Source organism: Lagopus muta, chromosome 4, assembly GCF_023343835.1.
Source record: "Lagopus muta isolate bLagMut1 chromosome 4, bLagMut1 primary, whole genome shotgun sequence".
Taxonomy (NCBI): Eukaryota; Metazoa; Chordata; class Aves; order Galliformes; family Phasianidae; genus Lagopus; species Lagopus muta.
Genome location: NC_064436.1, coordinates 53,427,863 through 53,450,144, shown reverse-complemented (window position 1 = coordinate 53,450,144; position 22,282 = coordinate 53,427,863). Strand labels below are relative to the sequence as shown.

Genomic DNA, 22,282 nt, shown 5'->3' with positions numbered 1-22,282 from the left:
CTGCCACCTCGTGGCTGTAGGTACGTAGAGGTCTTGATTTAGAATAAAGTTGAAATGAAAATCGGTAAGATAAGAAGTTTGGGATTTTTTTGTCTTCTAACCAGTACTATAAATACAAGATTTTATCTCGAACTGCTGCACCTCTTACATCCAGATTCTCAAAGAAAAAAGTAAGCCTCCTACACATGACACAATAAGTATAATAATATAGCCATAATCACCGTGCTAGCTTTTTGGGTTTTTTTTTCCCCGTTTTCCTACAACAACCCAGAACTTTCAGCCATCAGTAGCTGATCTTCAAAAAAGGGTTTTTAGCAATATCTATGGTATTTGCATCTAGGTATGGGCTGAAAAAAGTAATATGAATTATGTTGTTTCTGTAAACACCTTACACTTGGATACTTTACTGTTACTTTAGCCATTGTCATTGTGTACTTTCCCTTGCAAATGTAAATTCTCTTAAGATTGTCTTTCCTATTTGGTAGATGAGCATTTGAGAGAAATTAGGTGACATAGTCTGTGCTGATCTAATTTATGAAATGAGTGCAGGTGAAAAGCAGGGAATGCATTACTGGTCTGGTGATTGAAATTTTGTCATTGGAAGAGAAATACTTGGGTGTGTAAGAGATTTCCATAAGGATGTTAAATATGTCCTGCAGAGACAGTCAGCATTGTCATTAAGAAACCAGGAACAGATGTCAGGTAGCAAAAAATGAGAAAAAGACATGTAATGAGCTAAGGAAGTGGTGTATGTTATATGCTGTTTCATAAGAAACAGTTATTATTATTTACTGTTTCTGTTTGAGGTTGTTTTCAACTTCTGTGCTTACAGCAGTAAAGTAATGCATTCTGGTGTCAGATAACTATAAACTCCAGCATTTTACTTCATGACTGCTTTACTGAAATTACTGTCTTGTGCCACTGCTGGAGAAGTGTTACATTTTATTTTTGAGCTAGTTTGTTGTGTAGGTTTTCAGGTTCCTGAGTCGTCAGGAAACATCTGTTTTGCAAATTGGCAAGTTGCTACCTGTTGTGTTGGTTCTGTGTTCTGCATGTTCAATTGGAAGGAAAAAAAATCCCAGAGCCTTCATCTGGCTCATAGTTACCTCCAGAGAATCAAATGCAAATAGTTAACACTGATGCAATAAGCACATGAAAAAATATTGTTTGGTGAACTTTGAGTAGCTCAATTCTACAAACAGATTTCCATTAACTCATAATTCCATAGTTAATTTTATATTCCATTTATATCCTTGACAACAGTGTGAAGGCAATAAAAGGAACAAATAATTGTTATGGTACATCTCTGGTGAAATGGATTATTGTAATGGAGGAAATACAGCATTTGGTTCTGAATTAAGTTTGAAAAGCAGTCTGTGTGAGCAGTTCCACTAATGAAATTAATGGGTTTTTCAAACATGCAGATTTTTTTGACCTCATATAGAGGTCTACTTTCTACAAATTCCATTTTGCAGGCAATCTTTTTTTTTCGATCCATGGAGAGTGTTGTGGTTTGAAAGATTTGCTTAGAGATTTAAGCCATGTGGTATGTTATATATAATCATTTTGGATGTGTTTTAGAAAGAGTGAGAAGTTGAAATGCCAACTAAATTAGCAGTGAAAATTTTTCAAGATCACTTGGTGTTTGCCTGCAAGAGTCTATTTTTGCTGGTTATCATAACCACTGAAACTTTGAATGGCAGTAGAATCTTTAAAAGCTATTTTTTGTTTTATGAGCAAGGAATAAATATTGGCTATGTGCCCTAACTGAAATGATTATCAGTCTTTGCATTTACTTCTATGGATTTTTACTGTTTGTGTTTTTATTATGACTGTTAAGTCAGGATTTTGGTTTCCTCTTTTTAGAAATCTGTTACTTAAAAAAGCTTCTTATGTCTTTGAAAGATAATTGTGCTGATGGACTGAAGTGGTGAAGTTTATTAAATTTAATTTTCAAAATAAAGCTGATTTATGCTAATAAAAGCTTATGTAGTGTTTAAAGAATTTATCCATGAATTCAGTTGTTCCAGATCACATTTTGAAAATGTACCTACTTACAGGAATACAGTAGGAAATGTCATTGAATGTCAGAATTGCCAAATTAAGTACTACATTTCAATGTCAAATAAATGGAATAAGAAACTTGTTCAGTTTTCCTTTCCTTTCGTGCCTCTTTAGTTTTTTTATAGTTATGGTATGCTAATAATTCTTTCGCTTTTTCAACTTTGGTTTTAACTAAATAATGTTAAAAACACTGCACCTCTAGGTTAAACTAAATCCAAAAGCACTTAAGGCTGCGGAAGCTTCGAGCCTGATACATGGCATTAAGATGCTTTTCTTTTGAAGTTTTTGCTTTAAAATAACATCTAGAATGACTGCTAAGGAGTATAGCATACCTTACAATTATTGCTGAAGGCACCTGATTTGTTTATAAACAGAAAATAAATTTGTGTTTGAACAGAATAGACTCCCTCCTTTTCCTTTGCTAATGATAAAAGCCTAAATATTTAAAAATTGCAGTTGCTAGATTTTCATTAAGTTACTTGGTGGTACTGATGTGTCTTAATCATGTTGATTACAAAAGCAAAACATTGTCATCACTTGGAAGACTTCTCTGCTTTCTTTAGGAGAATTTCCTTTTTGTGAGGGTAAAAAATGCTTTTATTTCACAGGGATGGAGTTTGTTTTCTATTTCCTTGAAATGGAAACATGCTCAGTGACAGGGCATCTAATGCTGTTTCTCCTTCCTTTTTCTCTTTTTTCGATTTGTGTTTCAGAAAATCTTTAAGGCTAATGAAAAGCATACAGATAATAAAGTGCAATGAAAATCCAGATTGACTGAGAAGGCTTTGGGTCTATAACAGTTTGAATGCTTGCTTTTATTTTTTCCTTAAAAATTGGATGTAATCTTGCAATATGTTTTTCATTTTCAGGTTCTTTTGTCCCCCTCCATGTGTGTATCTTATGGGCAGTGGATGGAAGAAAAAAAAAGAGCAAATGGAACGGGATGGTTGCACTGAGCAAGAGTCACAACCCTGCGCCTTCATTGGAATAGGAAACAGTGACCAAGAAATGCAGCAGCTGAACTTGGAAGGAAAGGTAGGAGTGTAATAATGCATTAAGACCTCCACAAAGGATGTTATAACTACGCAATGTCTTTCAGGGCATGCATTGGCTTATTGTAATTTCAGTTATTCTGTAGCAGATACTACATGGGTCATTCAAAAAAAAGCCTAGAAGATATACATGACAAATGGAGTCAATGGATGTGGCTCATGGAATTACAGCATGGTGCTAACTTTTCATCTGTAGGGTCTCCACTCAGTTCTGTTAGGTTATTTGGTAGGCCTCAGTGGTTAACTGAAGTAAGGTTGTTTGCCACAAAACTCCTTGTCTGTCTTACTGGTTTGCACAAATGGGTAATATCAAGGAAGCATCTGAACAACATCTGCTGCTGAAGTAGTCACTAAATTCCTTTGCATAAAAGTACATTTTAAGTGCTGCTTTATATGTATAGTACAGTTTTTGTAGAGTAATATAAATTCCTACCAGATTTTTTTTAACATATTTGTGGTGACTTAAACAACTGGAGTAAATCTGGCAGCACGTAAGAGCTCATTTTATCTGGTTGTCTAATTATGCAATATTATCTAGCTGATTACTACGTTTTATTTGCAGCACCATCTCCTTAGAAATGTTTTATGCGGTACTGCATGTGTGTTGTTTTTTTTTTTTTTCTTCCAAATATATAATGGAATCCATCTAAATTCCATATTGTGTTTACTCTTCATGTTGCTGCCATGGAAGGTCAAAGTCACCAAGCTGGGTCACCACGGATTAGATTATTTGGATTTGAACAGATTCTTTGAATGGTTCTGAAAACTGACTTGTTACTTCCATGAGCAATTACTAACTGTGGGAGTTGTCACAAAATACATGCCATGTCTGCCTTACAGCTTAGAGCACGTGGTTTCACACAATCCTACTACAGGTTGTATGGCTTAAAGATTTTTTAGTATAACTTCTCAGAAACATGTTTGTTATACCAAGGTGGACACTGCTCTTGTATACACTTGTTTCTTAAAATGAAAGATAGCTGAAGTTTTTCTGGAGGTCTTTAATCTCTTCTTGTTGCCTAGCTTAAGCATTTAGCTCTTTGTAACTTTCCAATGACTTCAAAACTCAATCCTCTTCAATGCTTTCAAGGAAAGCTTGGTTTAATGTTTGGTGGTGGTGCTGGTGGTGTTTCATTTGTGTTTTTGGGTTGTTTTGTTGTTTGTTTGTTTGTTTGTTTTTGCACAAGCAGTTTCTTGTGCATATCTGCTGTACTGACTTTATAGCCGTACTCGAATGTAACTTTTAGCGGTGCTCTTACCCTCTCAGATGTGGCTTTGATACAGCTACAGTCTGTAATCCACCTGCTTTCCGGTCTTAGTAGGGAGATGAATTACTGAAGTAAGATGTTGCATTGCTGGAAAAAAAAAGTACAAAGCTAAAAAGTAGTTTATAAATGATTTCCATAGGGAAGGATTCCATACATATTAGAAAAAAAAAAGTCAAGTGTTGTTATTAGTGGGGAAGAGAGGAGAAAGCAATTTTTGATCTGTTTGAGAAACTGGTACACCATTTCCATTCACAATTACATATGGAGCTCCTTGTACTGAGCTAATTTGAAAAAGGGAACAATAATGTGTTTTTACCCACAGAATTATTGCACTGCCAAAACGTTATACATATCAGATTCAGACAAGAGAAAGCACTTCATGCTATCAGTAAAAATGTTCTATGGCAATAGTGATGACATCGGTGTGTTCCTCAGTAAACGAATCAAAGTCATCTCCAAGCCTTCTAAAAAGAAGCAGTCGCTGAAAAATGCAGACTGTAAGTATTTTACAGTTCTTTTCTTTCTGTAGCAATTTTTTCTCCATTTTGTTTTTAATCTATTGAGATGTGACAACAGTATAAAATATGAAACTTTCAATTATAACACAGCAGTATATTTTAACATGTTCCTATATTGATTATGCTGTCTAGTTTTATACATTCACAATTATTTAGTAAATACAAAAGATCCACCCAAAACCTTTATTCTGAGGAGTAAATCCTTATAAACAAATTCATAAAGAATGCTCTGTCTCAGCTTTCTAAGCTGTTGAATCCCTTAAGCTGCCTTGATCTGGTGCTTAGGATGTTTTGATCAGTAGTGAAGAGATAACTTTCAGATTGTGGTAGGAATACTTCCATGTTTCCCAGACTGTACCTCTTCATGTCACAGCCACCTTCTTTCTGTCTCATGCCATTTTTGTGTTTTTATTTTTAATATATTTTGCATAGTCACTTTTAAATAATTGGTGAAGAAATCTGTATGATGATATTTCACCCAGGTTGATTTGCTTGCCCCATTTTTTAACTGAAGATATCTCTGGTGCTATTGGGAGCGTTTTTGCTTTTTCTCCAAAGTTTTTGCCTGCTACCACTGGAGCACCTCAAGAGATGCCGTTATTTTTTTTGTTTTTCTCTCTTCACTAGTGCTTTAAAGGGCTCTTCCACCTGTGTTGGGCTGGAACCCATTCTCCTATGGAATGTGGATCTCGGGGCTGCTAGCTTGCCACATGAATAAAGGCGGTCTGTTGCTGTGCAGTTTACGCCCGTGGGCTCAGAGTATGCACTGTTGACTTTGTATTCAGATAGTTTTGATGGGCAGCGAATATGAACTAAGCGTTTTCAGTAGTAAATGTTAACAGTAGAAGAAATGTGCCTGTATTGCTGACAGTGATAGTAGCTGAATTTTTTTAGGGCGCAGACAGCCTTTCACCCTCTTGAGTCATGAGAAAGTTCAGATTGAGAAAATTTCAAGTTGCATGGTTACGATTTTCTGTATTTGTCTGTTTTCATCTCAATTGGTTGTGATTTGTAAGAATAATTTTTCTTTATACTTGAAATGCACTGACCACTGAGAGTAGTCTTAAATATTTCTCAAGGGTAAGCTAATGCTTCTGTTCAAATAATCAATTATTTGAAAGCTGTGAAAGGAGAATTTTCAGCTGGCAAGCACTGGCCCATTTGGCCAAGTGGCAGAATTTAGTGAACTAGCATGCCTTTGGAGAACAGCCTATATATGTTTCCCTCTTATAATTTTGTAACTCTTTTTGGTCTGTCACAAATATAAGTATCAGATAATTCAATCAGTAATTGAGAATTATTTATTGATTTCCAATATTCATCGACTTATTTTATTGTATTTGTGACTTCTTACTTTTCTTTGTAATAATAACGAAGTAATTTTATAATCTGAAGTCTGTATGTATTCCTTGCAGTATGTATTGCATCAGGGACAAAAGTGGCACTATTTAATAGACTTCGATCCCAAACAGTTAGCACCAGATATTTGCACGTAGAAGGCGGTAATTTCCATGCCAGTTCACAACAGTGGGGAGCATTTTACATTCACCTCTGTAAGTAAAAATGAAGGAATATATATTTTTAACTTCCCTCCCTCCATCCGCACAAAAAAAGTCCTTTGTTTTTCTTCCTTATTAATTGCCCAAGCACAGATTTGTTTTGTTTCTAAATGTATATTTGATGTAGTAGTGTGGTATTAAGTGTTCCTTGTACTGAGAAAAACATTCATTTAAACAAGTAACGTGGAACTTCCTTTTTCATGCAGTGGATGATGATGAATCGGAAGGAGAAGAATTCACGGTGAGAGATGGCTACATTCATTATGGGCAGACTGTCAAACTTGTATGCTCCGTTACTGGCATGGCACTCCCAAGACTGGTAATGTTTAATTCCTCCACTGTTAAAGTTAACTTGTATGTGGCTGCTTAGTGTTATTTGTAATTGGGTTTTCACTCTTTACAGTTGTGGCTTTGTACATTTCATTTTAGTAATACACATTTTATATGAGAATGACATTTGTTTCAATGAAAGCATATTTTTATATCTGCAGATTAATGCTAAAAGAACAGCTTGTAAGTTAAGCACAAGGAACTTTTCAAGACTCAAACCTACCTAAGTAGGTTAATCTGCAAGCTGTCATTAAAAAAAAAGTAGGTCTTTTTAAAAAACAGTGATGTAGGTCCCACTGTAGCAAAATACTTTATTCATTATTCAATATCAATACTTCAAGGCTTTGCGACCAGTAGGACAATTTTGTTTTTTGACTTCAGCCTCGATTTAAAAGTATTCTCCTGATTTGAAGCTAGAAGATAGTTAGCTAAGAAATCTTTGAACACTATGGCTGCTGCTTCTGCTGATGTTTTATAACATGAAATATTAAACTTTTTTTCTAGAAGTTGAGATAAAATTCCAGTATTCCAACATATTTCCACCGCCTGTAAGGGAATAATTTAATTTTTAAAAATAAAATACTATGAACTAAGTCAACATTTTTTTTGTGCCAGTAACAATTGTTGTTTTCAGTTGGTCATTTAAATGTTACTTAAAGGTAACTGTTAAGATAACCAGTGATTGTTGTATTTGCAGTATTATGTTTAAGGCCATCTCAATACATTTAGAGTAGATCCTTATTTCTCAACTGGTTTGGTTCAGCAGCCAGTCTGCCATAGAATGTTAATCGATACTATCAGTGTTGGAAGCATGTGCTTCTGTAGAAGACTACTGATAGTTGACCTACTTTTCTTTCATTGTCAAGAAACAAACCAAAAGTAGATTTTGCTGAATCTCAGACTTTTTTTTTCTTGCTGTTGGAATGAGGAAAAAGGTGAAATATATATGCATACAGCATTTTGAGGGAGTAGTACTGATTGCAACTGGAATATTGTGTTCTTGATGAAAAATTATTAGAAATTATGAATCTGATGTTATTAACACAGGAGGCTTGGAAACTTGAAAATTAGGATCGTTTACTTCCTGTACTTAACATTACATGCATAATCTTCAGTGTAATCTTCAATGTAATGAGGTACAGAAATTGTCCTAAATGTGCATACAACTTTCATTCACAGATAATTCGAAAAGTAGATAAGCAAACAGCATTATTGGATGCAGATGATCCAGTATCACAGCTCCATAAATGTGCATTTTACCTTAAAGACACTGAGAGAATGTATTTGTGCCTTTCCCAGGAGAGAATAATCCAATTTCAAGTGAGTTGTTTAACTTATTTTGATAGATGAAAAGCATGGTTGCAGACTTTTCCCAAATATTTACAAATATAGATGAACGCCAGTTTTGTAGTTGGTTTTGAATGAGAATATTTCTTTTGAAAAATCAGCAAATAGAATTCATTATAGCCTTTCATGATGCACTTAGCAGTGTTGAATTGTCTTCCTCTTGGCTAAGTGTAAATAGTAGACTAAAGCTACAGAAATTTGATTTGTCAATAAATAATGTGCTAATTTGTCTTCAGTAATTTTTCTTCATAGGTGGAGAAAATTATCCCCAGTGAGTTACTTTTATGGGAAACAACCCGAAGAAATAGCTGCCTAAAAAAATAATAGCTTGCATTTTGCTTTGACATCTCTTAATATGCCAGCAGGCTGCTTTAGTCTTGAGTGTGTTAGTGTGCTTTTAGCAGACTTCTACTGTGGTAATTCCAAACAATAGCAGGAGTGGTAATCAGATTTAATCTCAACTGAGAGATCTCTTTAAAAATCCAGGGCTGCTCAAATAGTAAAGGGTATTGAGAGAGAATACTGTATTCCAGGAAAGGCAACAAAAGATCAGGAATTTCTTAGAACAGTTCTAGTTTCCAGAGGAATAAAGGTAGAAGCAGGGAAGTGGAAAGCTAGCATTTTTAAGGGAGGGGGCAAGAAAGATTGGTAAAGTCTCAGGTAACTTCTTTCCACTATCACACTTTAGGATAGAATACAAGAAGCTTTGTTAGTATTTCAGGAAGCATTCATAACCTAAAGGTCAGAAGTGGACAAGGCCTGTCGTTTCTTCCACTAGGAGATAGCAGAGATATCTGTCAATGTATTTTCTTGTAAAGCGGAATGGATCTTTGCCAGGAAGAAAAGAGAGCAATGAAACAGGAATTGCAGTGTCTCAGAGTCAGCCTTGCTGTTGTTTGATCTTTTTCTAACTACTTTGTGGGAAGGGCTGAATGAACTAGGAACTCCTGCTACTCTGACAGCTGCTGGAAATGGCTGTGGAACTGCAGGGGCATACTAACACTCTTTAGTATCAAGATACTTGCGGAGCCCAGTCTGAAAAGAGATCCAAACTTTCCATGTGGAAGGATGAAAGGACACCCGACTCTTTTTTTTATTCTGCTTGTTGAATAAAATCTGTTAACATGCACATCAGACTGTAATCACTTTTTGGTAACTGGAATCATGACAAAATATATAAAAAAAAATATATAAAGTCTTGCTACCAGTGTCAGGAAAGACTTCTCATTTTATCTGTTTCTTCCCTTGGACCAGAAGACAAAGACTGGGGAAGAAAGCACATGTGCCATCTTTCACTGAATATTGATCGCTGAATCTAGTTTCTGAAGTAGGTGTCTAGCCAGTCTGTGCTCACTTTGTGGAAGAAGAGCCACTTGTTCATGAGTGAAAAACCACAATTCTTTCATGAGTGAATGAAAACATCCCTGTATAAAGAAATAGAAGACTTAAAGCAGAAGACGTATATTAAGCCAGCAGTTCAGCATGAACTACTAAAAAAGAGCTGAGATTGTTTACTGGAGTGTACCAGTCAGATCTCTTTTCAAAGACTCATACACTGCAGGCTACAGAAAGGATTGTAAATAATGCCATGCTTGATCAGAGCGTAGTCAGTGTCTAAGAGCAGCATTAGTAGATGCTGTTTATAGACACAGGCAGACCTGGTCATTTTATGAAGATTCGTAGATTCATAGAATGTTTTGAGTTGGAAGGGACCTTAAAGATCGTCTAGTTCCAACCCTCGTGCTGTGTGCTCAGTTGCCACTAAAAGATCAGGTTGCCCAGGGCCCCATTTCTTCCTGACCTTGAACACCTCCAGGGATGGGACATCCACAGTTTCTCTGGCCAGCCTGTGCCATTGCCTTAACCCCATCTGTGGCATTTTCTTTCTACTTCAAATCAGGTGTTTAGCAGAAACGATGGAGCTAGCCAAGGATCTTGTTCACTTCTGATATCTGTGTTTTTGTTTGGTAGGAGTTAAAGCATGTCTGTCTACTCATGCCAGCAGGAAAATGTCCTTTGTCAAAATAGTATACAACAATTTCTCTTTTGAAGTTGGGCTAGTAATTTTTACATTTCATATGCTTCTAATAAAAATATCGGTTTTGTATTAAGCAGGGAAAGGTCAGTGGTTACTGTCCTCACTGTGCTACCTGTCTTGCAAGCTATTTTATAGTAGAGGTTTTTAATCTGATCGTATTAGAATAAAGAGTCTGCCTGAATTCAGCTTTGACCCTGACTTCATTTCAACTAGCCAATTTGTGTTAGATTTGTGAAGTTTATCTAATGTTTTTTTGAGAGTAAAGTAATATAACTGATTGGATGGATGGTTGTATATCAAGATGCCCCTAAAACTCTATGTAAGCAAGCAGAATTTAGCTATTAAAAGTTTTCTAGTCTGTTTTTTTTTCTGTCTGTGATTAACCTGTGCACAACTTTCGTATTGCAAAATAATGGAATTGTTCAGAGTGGGCTTTTGCTGCCATAAAAGAAACTGTACACAAAGATGTAAAACTAATGCTACGTGATTTACAAAGAGATAGCAAAAGTTTCTAGCTTATTTGCAGGGTCTTCATTTTGGCTTCTTCCATGTCTTTGAACAAACATTGGAATACTAGCTTGTTTTTTTTTTTAATCTTTTTGTAGATAAAGAACAAGTTCTTGTTCTTAAATAAGTGCTTGGTGCTTGGCCAGGTGTAATTCATAACATGAGAAATATTCGGTGCTTTCTGTTGGAGGTTAAAGATGGAGAAACATATGATGAAAATAATAGATATTGTTACTGACTGAGGTGCTTTTTAGCTCTCTGTCTGTCAAACAGTTCTACAGATCAGACTTCAAACTTACTTTCTTTTTAAGGCCACTCCATGCCCAAAAGAACCAAATAAAGAAATGATTAATGATGGAGCTTCTTGGACAATCATTAGCACAGATAAAGCAGAGTACACATTTTATGAGGGGATGGGACCTGTCCATGCTCCAGTGACACCTGTGCCTGTTGTAGAAAGTCTTCAAGTAAGTGAAGTATTTGTTTGTTTATTTTCATAAACACTTCCACATGAGATTATTCTTATCATAGTGATGTTAATGTTATAGTGCTTTTGTGGGCTACTGAAGGAGAAGATTCCTATCAGCTTTATATAAGATAACTACATTGCAATGATTTTGCTCAGCTACATTTCAGAATGTGTATCACATGAATACTATTAATATTGGTCACATGAATAATAATAATATTGCTCTATACATTAAGAATTTTATTTTTTAGAATACTATGGTGGTGATATCTTTAGGACTTTCACTTCCCTTTTGGTTATTTAGAAAAGCATTTTGACTCTTGAAACAGCCACTTACTCATCAAACATTATGAGGCTGAAACTGTGTTAAGAAAATGTGCTATCTGCTGTTGAATAACTTAAAGCTCTCCTAGCGTTCTCTGGAAGATGTTGTTCTTTGTTTGGTAATATCTTTTTGAGTTTACTTTTTTACAGTTCACTTATGTAGGTCTGTTTATTTTTATTTCATCTAACTGATACCAGTAGCACATTTTACAGTTCATACGTGCACTAAAAAGAATTTTTCTAGGGTATTTTTCTTCTTAATTAAAGTGTTTCTTTTTTGTGGGTTTTCTTCTTTTATACTCGTCCCCTCATCCAGTTGAATGGCGGCGGGGATGTAGCAATGTTGGAACTTACAGGACAGAATTTCACTCCAAATTTACGTGTCTGGTTTGGGGATGTGGAAGCTGAAACTATGTACAGGTATGGTGTTTCCTACTACTTGTATGGGATGTTTTTCATAGTGAATGCTCATTCTTTAAGGTTAAGTTTTGTTTACTAAGTTGACTCTCCTGTTTTTCAGATGTGCAGAGAGCATGCTATGTGTTGTTCCAGATATTTCTGCATTTCGAGAGGGTTGGAGGTGGGTCCGTCAACCAGTCCAAGTTCCAGTAACTTTGGTCCGTAACGATGGCATAATTTACTCCACCAGCCTTACCTTTACATACACACCAGAACCAGGGCCACGACCACACTGCAGTGCTGCTGGAGCAATCCTCAGAGCCAACTCAAGCCTCATGGCTTCCAGTGAAACAAATGCAAACAGCGAGGGAAGTTACACAAATGTCAGCACAAATCCAACCAACGTCACATCATCTACAGCAACTGTAGTTTCCTAACTACCGTTGTTTGTTTGGACTCTAACTGACTTTTAATGCTACGTTCAAGAGAACTGAACAATTTTTGTGGTTTCATGGGAAAACACCTTTCCATTTTAGATGATGGTATTTCGAACCTGGTTACCTGCAAGTGCTAATCTTAAACATAGAAGCCACAATAAAAAAAAAAACAAAAAAACAAACATCCAAAACATAAGAACTTTATTGAAAATCTATTTTTCAGCTGTTTTTTTTTTTTAATGGGCAAGAAATAAAAATGTGGCTGGGATACATGTTGAGCAAACTAGAAAACATGAACACAACATAGTTTTTATGGACCAAGGAACTTGTATAAGCTTTAGTATAAAAGGTACATTTTCACCATACCTTTTTTGTATCACAACATATAGTACACTTTTGTTACCAAATAGTTTATATTTTTTGTTCTCTGAGCTTTTGCTCCGAAGTATATTCAGGTTCCAAGCCTGACCATGCTTGTATAATCTAATTACCATACTCTTCCAGTTTTAAAAAAAAGTATATATATTTTTGGTCTGTGGCTGGAACTGTTCCTTTTTTTAAACTGAAGTCTTGTGACTTTTTATGAACTGAAATTGTTTTTATTTCAGCAAGTAGAACCTTGTAAAGGCCAGCATATTTTTTTTAAGATTATATGAAGTCTGTGCAAAAGCTTTAAAAAATGCCTCTGCCTTGCCTGCAATACATGCAATGTATGTTAACTTTAGTGCTCTGTTTTCAGTCATTGTTAATAGTTATTTCTGTTTTCCTTTTTTTAAATATATATTTATAGTGATAATTCATGAGGTTCTAACATTACATGAGTTTTGTTTTTTTTAAAGGTGACATCTCAAGCAGTCATGTTAATGATTGTTCATGTCACAGGCATACGTTGGTGTTTTTGAAGGGTTGTTACTGGGTTACTCTCCCTCTTTCTTTCACAGTCATATTGCATCTGAAAATGTTTCAGAATCTGTTCAGGTTTTTCTATTCTTGTACATAATTTGTATTAAGTGTAAGTTAAATGTTTTATTTCAAAAGTGGAATGTTCCCAATAACTTCATTTGGCAGCATGTCTTCTGTCTTGTTGGCATGTAACTAAAATACCATGAGAAGTATATGCTACAAATAGGATTGGTAGGTGATGCCCTTGATGGCTAAGAGTCACAACAAGCATGTTTTTCTTCCTAGTGTTTGGTAAATTAGGCCAAACTTAAGTGTAACACTTGTACTGAGAACGTGCTTTCATTGTGAGGTGATCATACCATAATAACTAAAGTAAATTTTATTACTTAGGAATGGGCAAATAGAAAATCATAAAAGCACTATGAAGATGTCAACTCCTCCCATCCTTATTTCCTATGGGTTTCTCTTTCCCTGCCAACAGCTTGTGCAACATTCAAGTCTTCTCTCCATCATAAATTTAAGGCTCATTTGCACTTTGACTTTGTTGGTTGTTGTGTTTGTTTTTCATTTTGACTTTGCTGTGTTTTAGCTCTCCTTGCAGACCTGCCTGTTTCGTCTGTAATTGAAAATATATCCCACTAGTTCATTCATAGTCACAGAACTAGGCATAGAATCGTAGGACAAGTTCTGATAGCGTGATCTTGAAATGCCAAAATATGAATTTTATGGTGTGTTCAGCCTTTTTTATTCCCTGAAGCATGAGCCACAACTGCTGTGTAAATGTGAACCTGTGGCTTCCTACACTGCGTTGCTTTCAAGCTTACCTGTTGACCATTTTCATAGGGTTTTTATTTCTGACCACTTAACTCCAGTTCCTACACCCACCAACATTTTAAAGCATTTTCACTGCACCATATTTGTGTACTCCGACGCTCCATTTTACCTGTTTGTTTTAGTGCTCCACTGTGAGAACAGTGTGGTTAAAAGAGGAAATTGGTTGTAAAACATATTTAGCTGATAGTTTAAATCAGTGCCACTGTCCTTCTGAAACGTGCTTGTATCCTACCACAGGCCTTCATATTTGCTCTGCTGTATTATGAAACAGACTCCCATGACATAGTCACAATGCTGGTCCTTAGCACTAGTGGATACTGCCTCACCTCATCTCTGTTTCAGTGACCAAGGGCAGAATTCATTGTGGCCTTATCTCTGTTTTGAACTGTTTACTGGCATTTACTTGCAGATCTGTTTACTTGTGTATATGGTATAAAGCTTCATGTTAGTCTTGTTGTGGCAGGAATCATTTCACAGTGTTTTTGTTTGAAGCACATAAGTATCTTACAGCACTGTTTAATTCAGAAGCCACAGATTTTCATCGCTAATTAGACTGAGAGTTGAAGTGGTGCATATATTGAATTCAGAAGGGTATCCAAGAACAAACCACGATATACACACAATAGGCAAACCATAGTGAGTCTTTTGACCTTCAGAGGATACTTTAAACAGCGTTTCAGAACTTGACACCTGCTTTTGTACTCATTGTTTTAAAATTTCTACATGTAAATGCAATACTTTTTATATTCAGTTTATTTGCAATAATTTTGCCCAATAGGTATATTCCTTGACTTGTAAAGAACCTAACGACCTAGCCTTATTTCTGCTGTTCTACACACTACAGCTGTCTGGGTGAAAAACAGATTACTAAGTTGTGCTTACAAGACCATTTAAAACCCCATTTTTCCTTTGGGCTTGTGGCACTGTTTTTGCCAGTAGTTACTTTGTAGTACAGAAATGGTCTTCCAAGTCCTTACTGTTGTTCAGATGTCCTGTTGTTCAGACATATAATCCTCCTGAACTTTTTCCTGTTTGGGGTGTTACTGTTACATTTATTGGCCTTGTGAGCTTTTAACCAATTTTCATGATATTCACAATATCTCAACGTTTTGATACAACTACTTTTAGAATGTTTCAGTATGAAACAATTATAATTGTTCAAGTCTAGCTGTGAAGTCTGCTGTTAATTCTGTATACATAGAAACTGAGTCTGTGTTCAGAATGTTGTTATAGTTCCGACTGTAGGATGAAGAAGCAAATTAAGTGCTCAGATTTAGCTCTGCCTTTTCTTGTTTTCTTTTGTTTGGAACTGCATTTCAGAATTCAACACTAGCATAGTCTTTAATAACCTGCTGCTGCTGTTTTTCTTTCCTAATTATTTGCCCTGAGGGCATCCCACGATCATGTTAGTAATTCTATTCTGTACTTCTTTTCATTGCACAGACTTGTGAGATCAGAAAGGTTACGTGAAAAGACGTGAACTTAAGTTGTAAATCTGTGAATTCCCGTATACAAAATATTAACGCCAAGTAAAACAAAATATCTATGGGAAGTAAACTGCCCACTTGTAGATTAAGTGACTCCGTAGAGGTGTCCATCCTGAAACTAGATGCTCTTCAATTATTAACCATATTATTTACTTTATTTCAAAAGCAGCTGTGTTTATGAGTACTGAACAAATGTGTGTACTTGCCTGTGCCAGACTTTTGACTTTGTTTTCAAGCACTGTACTGTGGGATTGAGTGGCAGCTTTGTTAGAAGAATTATATTAGGGTTTCTACTTAACCCTTTTAAGACTGAACTATTTCTTTCCTTTAGAGGTTATAAAGGAGCTGTTCTAACTTTGTAAATGTTCTATGTTCCATGTTGCATTCGCCCCGTATGGAGGTGCTATGCTAATATCATTAAAAAAATAATAATAATCCTGTAGCATGTATATACATTCAGTCTTAAAAGGGTTATTTTTACAAACTGTGCACCTGTAAAGTTTCTTAGCAATAAGGTAGAAAAAATGAGCAAGTTTTTACTATAATTTTGTAGAGTTAACTGCTCAGTTCCATATTTCATCAAGAAAAAAAAAAAAAACCCTGCAATATGGGCAGTTTTGAGGATTAAATAAAAGTGAAATGTAAACCACGTAAGTGTTTTTTGTCAAGTGTACTGTGTGTGTATATGTGCATATAATATCAGGCTGCATTTTTTCTACAAGGCTAAAGATACAATGCCATGTTACTGTTGATGTGACAAACCTAATTGAACATCTGTACGATGATTCCGTCAAAGTAATTACGATTGATCACCTGTTGAACCTTTGCCACGTTTTTGTGGGCTTTTTTTTTTTCAATTTTAACTAAAGAGTGTCTTTGTTTCGGGGTTTCTTGTTGCAAATGAACAGTGAGGTCATCTGTGGAACCAGAACGACGTAAAGAAGACCAAGCCCAGGAGTGGAAAAGTCATCAGTAGTTGTGAGGCTATGCACACTGGACTCCACTTAAACGGGATATGGAATGTCCACCAAAAAAGCTGGCTTCCAAATCTGAGTCTGTTTCGTTATGGCTTGTATAATTGCTGGAGTTAGATAAGAAGCTGTTTTTTTTTTTTTTTTTTCTTCCAATAATGTAACAAAAGTTCACTTTTTTATATTATTTATTAAATAAGAAAAAAAAACACGTGTTTAATTGTTTAACTTTAGCAACTTTATTATTACAATCAGCACTGACCCGAGTTATTTTCATCCTTTTCTTATCTACAGACTTCCACGCATTTCTCTGTTAATAAGACCCATAGAAATTTAGGAGGCTATTTATTCCTTCTTTTTGAGGTACTACTCTGGAAGGGTTAAGAGGAATAACTAGAATTGATACCTTATTTTAGCTTCCAATCACAGTGGAGAGTTTGAAGAAAAGTTTCTAGGACTTACAGAAGGGAAATGGATGCAGCAGCAAAAGAATTTGGAGTGGCAGAAATGTATCACTGCAGAAGAACTACTGTGTGGTACAAAACTTGCTTGACTGTAAGACTGTGGTGGGCCCTGGAGTGGTTGGTAAGATGTGGAGAGAAGCAAGAAAGGGAGAGTTTTGATGACATAAGCATATTCTTCTGTCTATAAAGAAATATTTCAGATGTATTTTTGAAACACATATGAAGGTAAATGCAATTCTTGGCTATAAAACAGCCAGAAATTCAGCGCTGGTAGAACTTCTGCTGTTTGAAACAGAGATGATATGATCAGGTTATATCTCAGAACTGTTTTGAATACAGTTGGTCTGTTTCTGGAGTGATAAACTGGCTTTTCTGGAAGAGAAAAGAAATCAGATCTTTTCTGAGGCTTTGGTGAAAAGATCAGTCGCTGACTGAGCATTCCTGTTGGCAGAGTTGGAAGAAGTAGGGTTGTGTTCATCTTGTATGAAGAAATACAGATTTAGAAGAGTAGTGTCAGATTGTAGGACTAGAGGAAAGGATTCATTTGGGGGTTTGCATGGAATATCTGTTATTTCATTTCTGGGACAGGGTTACTCTTCTCAATGCCCCGTGCTTAATTAGCGTGCCCACAAAGAATATTTATTTCTGATAAGCACGTGCTTCTGGGTGTAGCATGAGAAGCTACACGGTGTATTGCTTATTTTAAAGTATGAATATTAATTGTGCAATTCGTTTTGCTTGATAAAAAGTCTTCTCTGCAGATGAAAGCTATGCTGTCTGAAGAAGTGGTGATGCTGCACTCTGAATTTGATATCATGCCTTCATAGTTGTACTTGAAAAATCTTCACAGCTGTGTTAGGGAGAAAAGCACAGATGTGTACAGCCTATGATTTCTGCCTGGAAACTGTCTCTTAATAGCTGACTAGCCACAAACGTAATTTACTCTTAAAATCTGTACTTAATTCTGTCTGGAGCCCCAAGGTTTGTTTATTTATTTATTCCAATAGCAGAGCTTGTTTAACTTTGATAATTTCGATAGAATTGTATCTGTTCAGAGCTAATGCAGCCAAGGTGCTGTGAAATGGCATGTGCTAAAACAGTGCCATCGGCGTGCTCACAGCAAACCTGTCAGCAAAGGGCTTCAAACCTGTCGTTGGTCTCTGTTCAAGGTAACTTTGTGTGGTACTTTGTGTGCGTTACAGAGTTCAGTTCCGTGTACTTTCTTGACTTGCAGAAGGGCGCCCATGCAGCACTACGTGGATACGCAAAAATCCCAAAGAAGACAAATGTTCTGTTAGCTTCCACTGTTACCTTTAATCCCCAGTAATTTATTTTAATACTTTCTTTAATTGTGTTTTCTGGTATTTGTACTTTTTCAGTTTGTTCTTAGCTGTGTGTGCTTCAAGTTCCATTTGAGCACTCATTGCCAGCAATCTGACTGTGGAGACTGGGAGAGGGCAGACGGGATTCGTGGTGGCTGAGTTTGGTGCCTCACAGAAAGTAATTGGGAATTGCAAACAAAACAAAAAGTGTGAGAGAGATTCAGCAATATCTTTTTTTACTGTGCTCCTTTTGGTTCTAATTAAGTGTTTCTATGTTTTGTCTTTGAAAGCAAGAGTTTTCAATAAGGATTTCTCACAAGTGAATATAATTCTGTGGAATCTCTTTGCAAGAGTGACAAAGCGAGCTGTGATTAAGTACAGGTGCTGAGATGTTACAGTCCAGCAGTCTGCTGTAATACGAACCAGAATGTTGTACAAAACCATTACAAAGAAACAAATACTGATCTTCAAAAAGAATTAAATCCAGTATTGACAAAGGAAGCAGCCAGCTTCTCAGTGAAGGAGGAGGTTGGTTATCTTTGCCCAGTGAAAATGTCTTGAGTCTGTGCTGTGCACGAGTGACCACAAATTGTAGTGTTTCAAGCCAATCAAATTATTTCTGAAGGGCCTGATGTGGGCTTGTGTGCAAGTGCTCTGAGCACCCTTGTGCTGCTCCATGCCTCTCTTTGCAGGGTGCTCTGGTTTGAGGGGACATCTGGTGTTTGGGATCTGCCCAAAGGGATGAGCTCAGTGCGTGAGTCTGAAGTTGATGTCAGCTTGCCAGTTTTGCACATTCAAATGCTTTAGATTTTTAAATCAATTTTTGACAAGCAGTTTTAGCTTGGAAATGTAATAGATATAAAGATCAAATTGTATGGTCCAGGAAAATGGTCTGGTTTTTATTTAGCCTGCAGGTAATGCTGATAAAGATTATTATTTTTGTTATTTTGTGAGGAAAAATCCAGTTAGGTGAATGTTTAGGCTTTGGGATTATACATTTTGATAAAGTTCTACTTGTGCACATTTTTTTCTCTCAGCTAATAAGTAGAATGATGCAGAACAGGAGTTACCAGTATAAATGTGTTAAATTAGAAAACGAAAATATCCTTCTCTCACAGGAAGTGAGGCTGGCAACGCAATAGAGAAGGTGGAGTTCATACCTGTATGCGATTAGCTTTGCAGCAACAAGGAGATTTCATGCAGCCAGAACTTCCAAAAATTGTATGGTGAGAATTGTCTTTGCAGCTGGTTCCTCCAGCTGTCTTGAGAAAATGTCTGAAGCGTGGGTAGCGCTTTGCCTTTCATTTCTTGGTATTTCAGACGTTTGGGAACCTGTTTTCCCTTGTGTTACGATGTAACTTCTTTCTTTCCCTCACCCTTTTTGTCCTGTTGTGACAAGCACAGTCTTTGCAGCTGGTCTTGTTGGAGTGAACACCAACCACATTGATGTCTACCTTGTTATCTTCAGTTAATGCATCATTTAGGTATCTATGAGAATGTCCCTTTTTAAAATGCTTCAGTGCTGGTCAGTTGGTGAAGTGCTCTCATAGCACGATGAGTTCAGTGCAAATCAGACATTTTCCATTAGCCTGCAGAAAATTCACAGTCCCCATGCAGTGATATCCTGAAGCGAAGGCCATTTGCCCGGATCCCAGGCTGAGGCTGAAACAGTGAGTTCAGACCTTCAGTTAAATGTAAGTAGCACCAAATCATTGCATGGGGCAGGAGGAAACAGGTAACAGCAGGGTGGGAATGCTGGCTTTTAAACCAGGTAGGTGGAAATTTCAGGGCAGGTAATTGAGTCATGTATTAGATGCAGCCATTCAATCTGAGTGATACCTATGATATGGGCAGCAGTCCTTTGCTTTTTGCACTGACCAACGATGATCTTGGTTCAAAATGAGGAATGATTGCTCGTGAAACCCTTCTGCCAAACATTGGTTAAGGAGTCGCTGTGATGGGCCGAACTTACGAAACACTTGATTCTGAAATCTAATAGTGAAAAATGGGGAAAATTAAAGTAATTTAATAGACAAATTATAATAAGGATGTAATAAGCTGTTGGGCTCCAGCAGAACTGACAACCTTGTTCTCCGGCAATGGGTGAACAGCCAAGAAGATCGGGTATAAAATACCAAATGATGTATGAGGTATTTACTGGGGGAGCTCAGACCCCAGTAAATCATCTTGATCATCAGATCATCTTGAACTTATCTGATCCTAACCAATTTCATGTTTTACTGGGTCCTGTACAGAAAGTAAAATGATGTGGAAAGGGGTTGGAAAAGAAGGAAGTCTGATTGAGATACTTGCTTTGAATGTGAAGATGGACACAATCTCCACTCCTGTATCGCACTGAAGTACAGTAATTGTTGCTGTAGGGTTCCATCATCTATATCCCTGCTTTTTTCTACGTCATGGGCATTGGTAAAGCCTCAGATCAGTGAGGTTTAAAGTCTGTCTTCCAGGTAACCCTTCAGTGGGTGGTAAACTGAGATTTAAGTCCCTATTCTGAAGCAGGATCACGTAGAACTAAAACCAAATTCTCTCTGTTCTGAAACCACAGATTCTGTCTTGGACTAGATATGGTTGTTTTTTTTTTTCATGCAAAGAAGGTTCACTGTCATTGGTTCATTTCCTTCAAAATCTTTTTAATTAGGTATTTCAGTAGGAAAATTCTTGATAAACTTTCATTTCACTTCCCCGTTGAGCTGTACGTTCTAGGAGTGGATTATAGCCCTGCATTGGAGAAGTCTGAATGATTTGGTATTAAGGAACCATCATCTGCAGTGCTTTTGGCCCACAGTAATGATCAGGAGACAGAAATGCCTAGGAATGGATTTGTGTATGAGGGAAGCTGGGCTACTGCACTCCTACCAGTCAGGTAGGAGACTTCAGTTTCTGCAGCTTCCCAAGCCCCATCCCCTTTGTAAATGAGTTGATGGTCGACAGCCCCTGCTGGAAGTGCTTGAGCAGGATTCTGGACTGATGCAGTGCTCTGTGATGCAGTGCAGTGATGCTCTGACCAGTGGGAGCAAACAGTTGAAAATTAATATGAATGCCCAGGGAAAGGCAAGCTTTGCTTTATTCTGCTATCCTTACCTGGACAAAGCTCTTGCTGACAACAGAACCTACAGAACAAGCAGGACTGGATGGGATCCCAAGCTGGGTCTGGAGCAGAACTGGCTTTTGGAGCACGCAAGGTTTCCAAGTGGTCGGTGCCACCTCAGGTGTTCTGCACTTCTACTTGGAATCTTTCTTGTAAGGTTTATTCCTTTTCAAGGCTCACCAAAGTGCAACAGGAGCAATCGCTTTTGTTTTCCGGAAATACTCGGGCAAAATTGCTGACGATGATTTGTTGTGAGCAAGCTGGGTGTGAGAGCACCGGCTGTGTTGTGCTGCACGTGGAAAAGGAAAATCACTGAAACCAGAGGCTGGTTGTAGGAGGGATAACAGGTTTGGGGAGAGGAAGTTAATGCTGAGAAATTGGCAAAAGGACCTCAAGCCACGTAGGAAATGTAACAGTTAAAAAAAGAAAAAGGTTTCTAAGCAGGCAGGTGAAGAAAGGTAACGTTTACCAGTCTGGTTTCTTTTCAAAGCCCTTCCAACTGCTATCTAAGATAACGTTCACACAGATGGAGAGATCCCACAGCCACTGAGAAGCACTCAGAGCACAAATGTGTTCCTCTGAGAGGACCAAGGACAACGTCAGCAGATAACAGCTCCTGGCTCCAAAGCAGTGCCTGAAGTTGCGCAGATGGCTGCATTTGGGCTCCCAGGCAGATGGGGAAAATATCAAAGTTCCTCGGTTTGTTTTATGGAGCACTAGATTAGGAAACATTGCTCAAACTAAATTTGGAGGGAGCGCAGACGCAACATGAATCAGTTATGAAATTGCATTTTGGTAGGTTTATGTCAATTTAAAACCATGCTGCTCTGGGTGGAGTTAGCAGAATAATTTAATGTACGTGGCACTGTGGTCTAACCAA

General features: G+C 37.0%; 1 protein-coding gene across 5 annotated transcripts in view; it reads left to right on the top strand.

Moving 5' to 3' along the window:
- Window positions 1-16,154, top strand: part of RBPJ (recombination signal binding protein for immunoglobulin kappa J region) — a 147,077-nt gene extending 130,923 nt beyond the window's left edge. For all 5 annotated transcript variants that reach the window (XM_048941447.1, XM_048941448.1, XM_048941446.1 and 2 more), the window contains exons 4-11: window positions 2,934-3,099; window positions 4,707-4,881; window positions 6,318-6,455; window positions 6,668-6,780; window positions 7,971-8,111; window positions 10,995-11,150; window positions 11,793-11,896; window positions 11,997-16,154. In XM_048941447.1, coding sequence (XP_048797404.1) covers window positions 2,934-3,099; window positions 4,707-4,881; window positions 6,318-6,455; window positions 6,668-6,780; window positions 7,971-8,111; window positions 10,995-11,150; window positions 11,793-11,896; window positions 11,997-12,312 — 1,309 coding nt within the window. In that variant the 3' untranslated portion in view covers window positions 12,313-16,154. The remainder of the gene's footprint in view (window positions 1-2,933; window positions 3,100-4,706; window positions 4,882-6,317; window positions 6,456-6,667; window positions 6,781-7,970; window positions 8,112-10,994; window positions 11,151-11,792; window positions 11,897-11,996) is intronic.
- The last annotated feature ends 6,128 nt before the right edge of the window (window positions 16,155-22,282 follow it).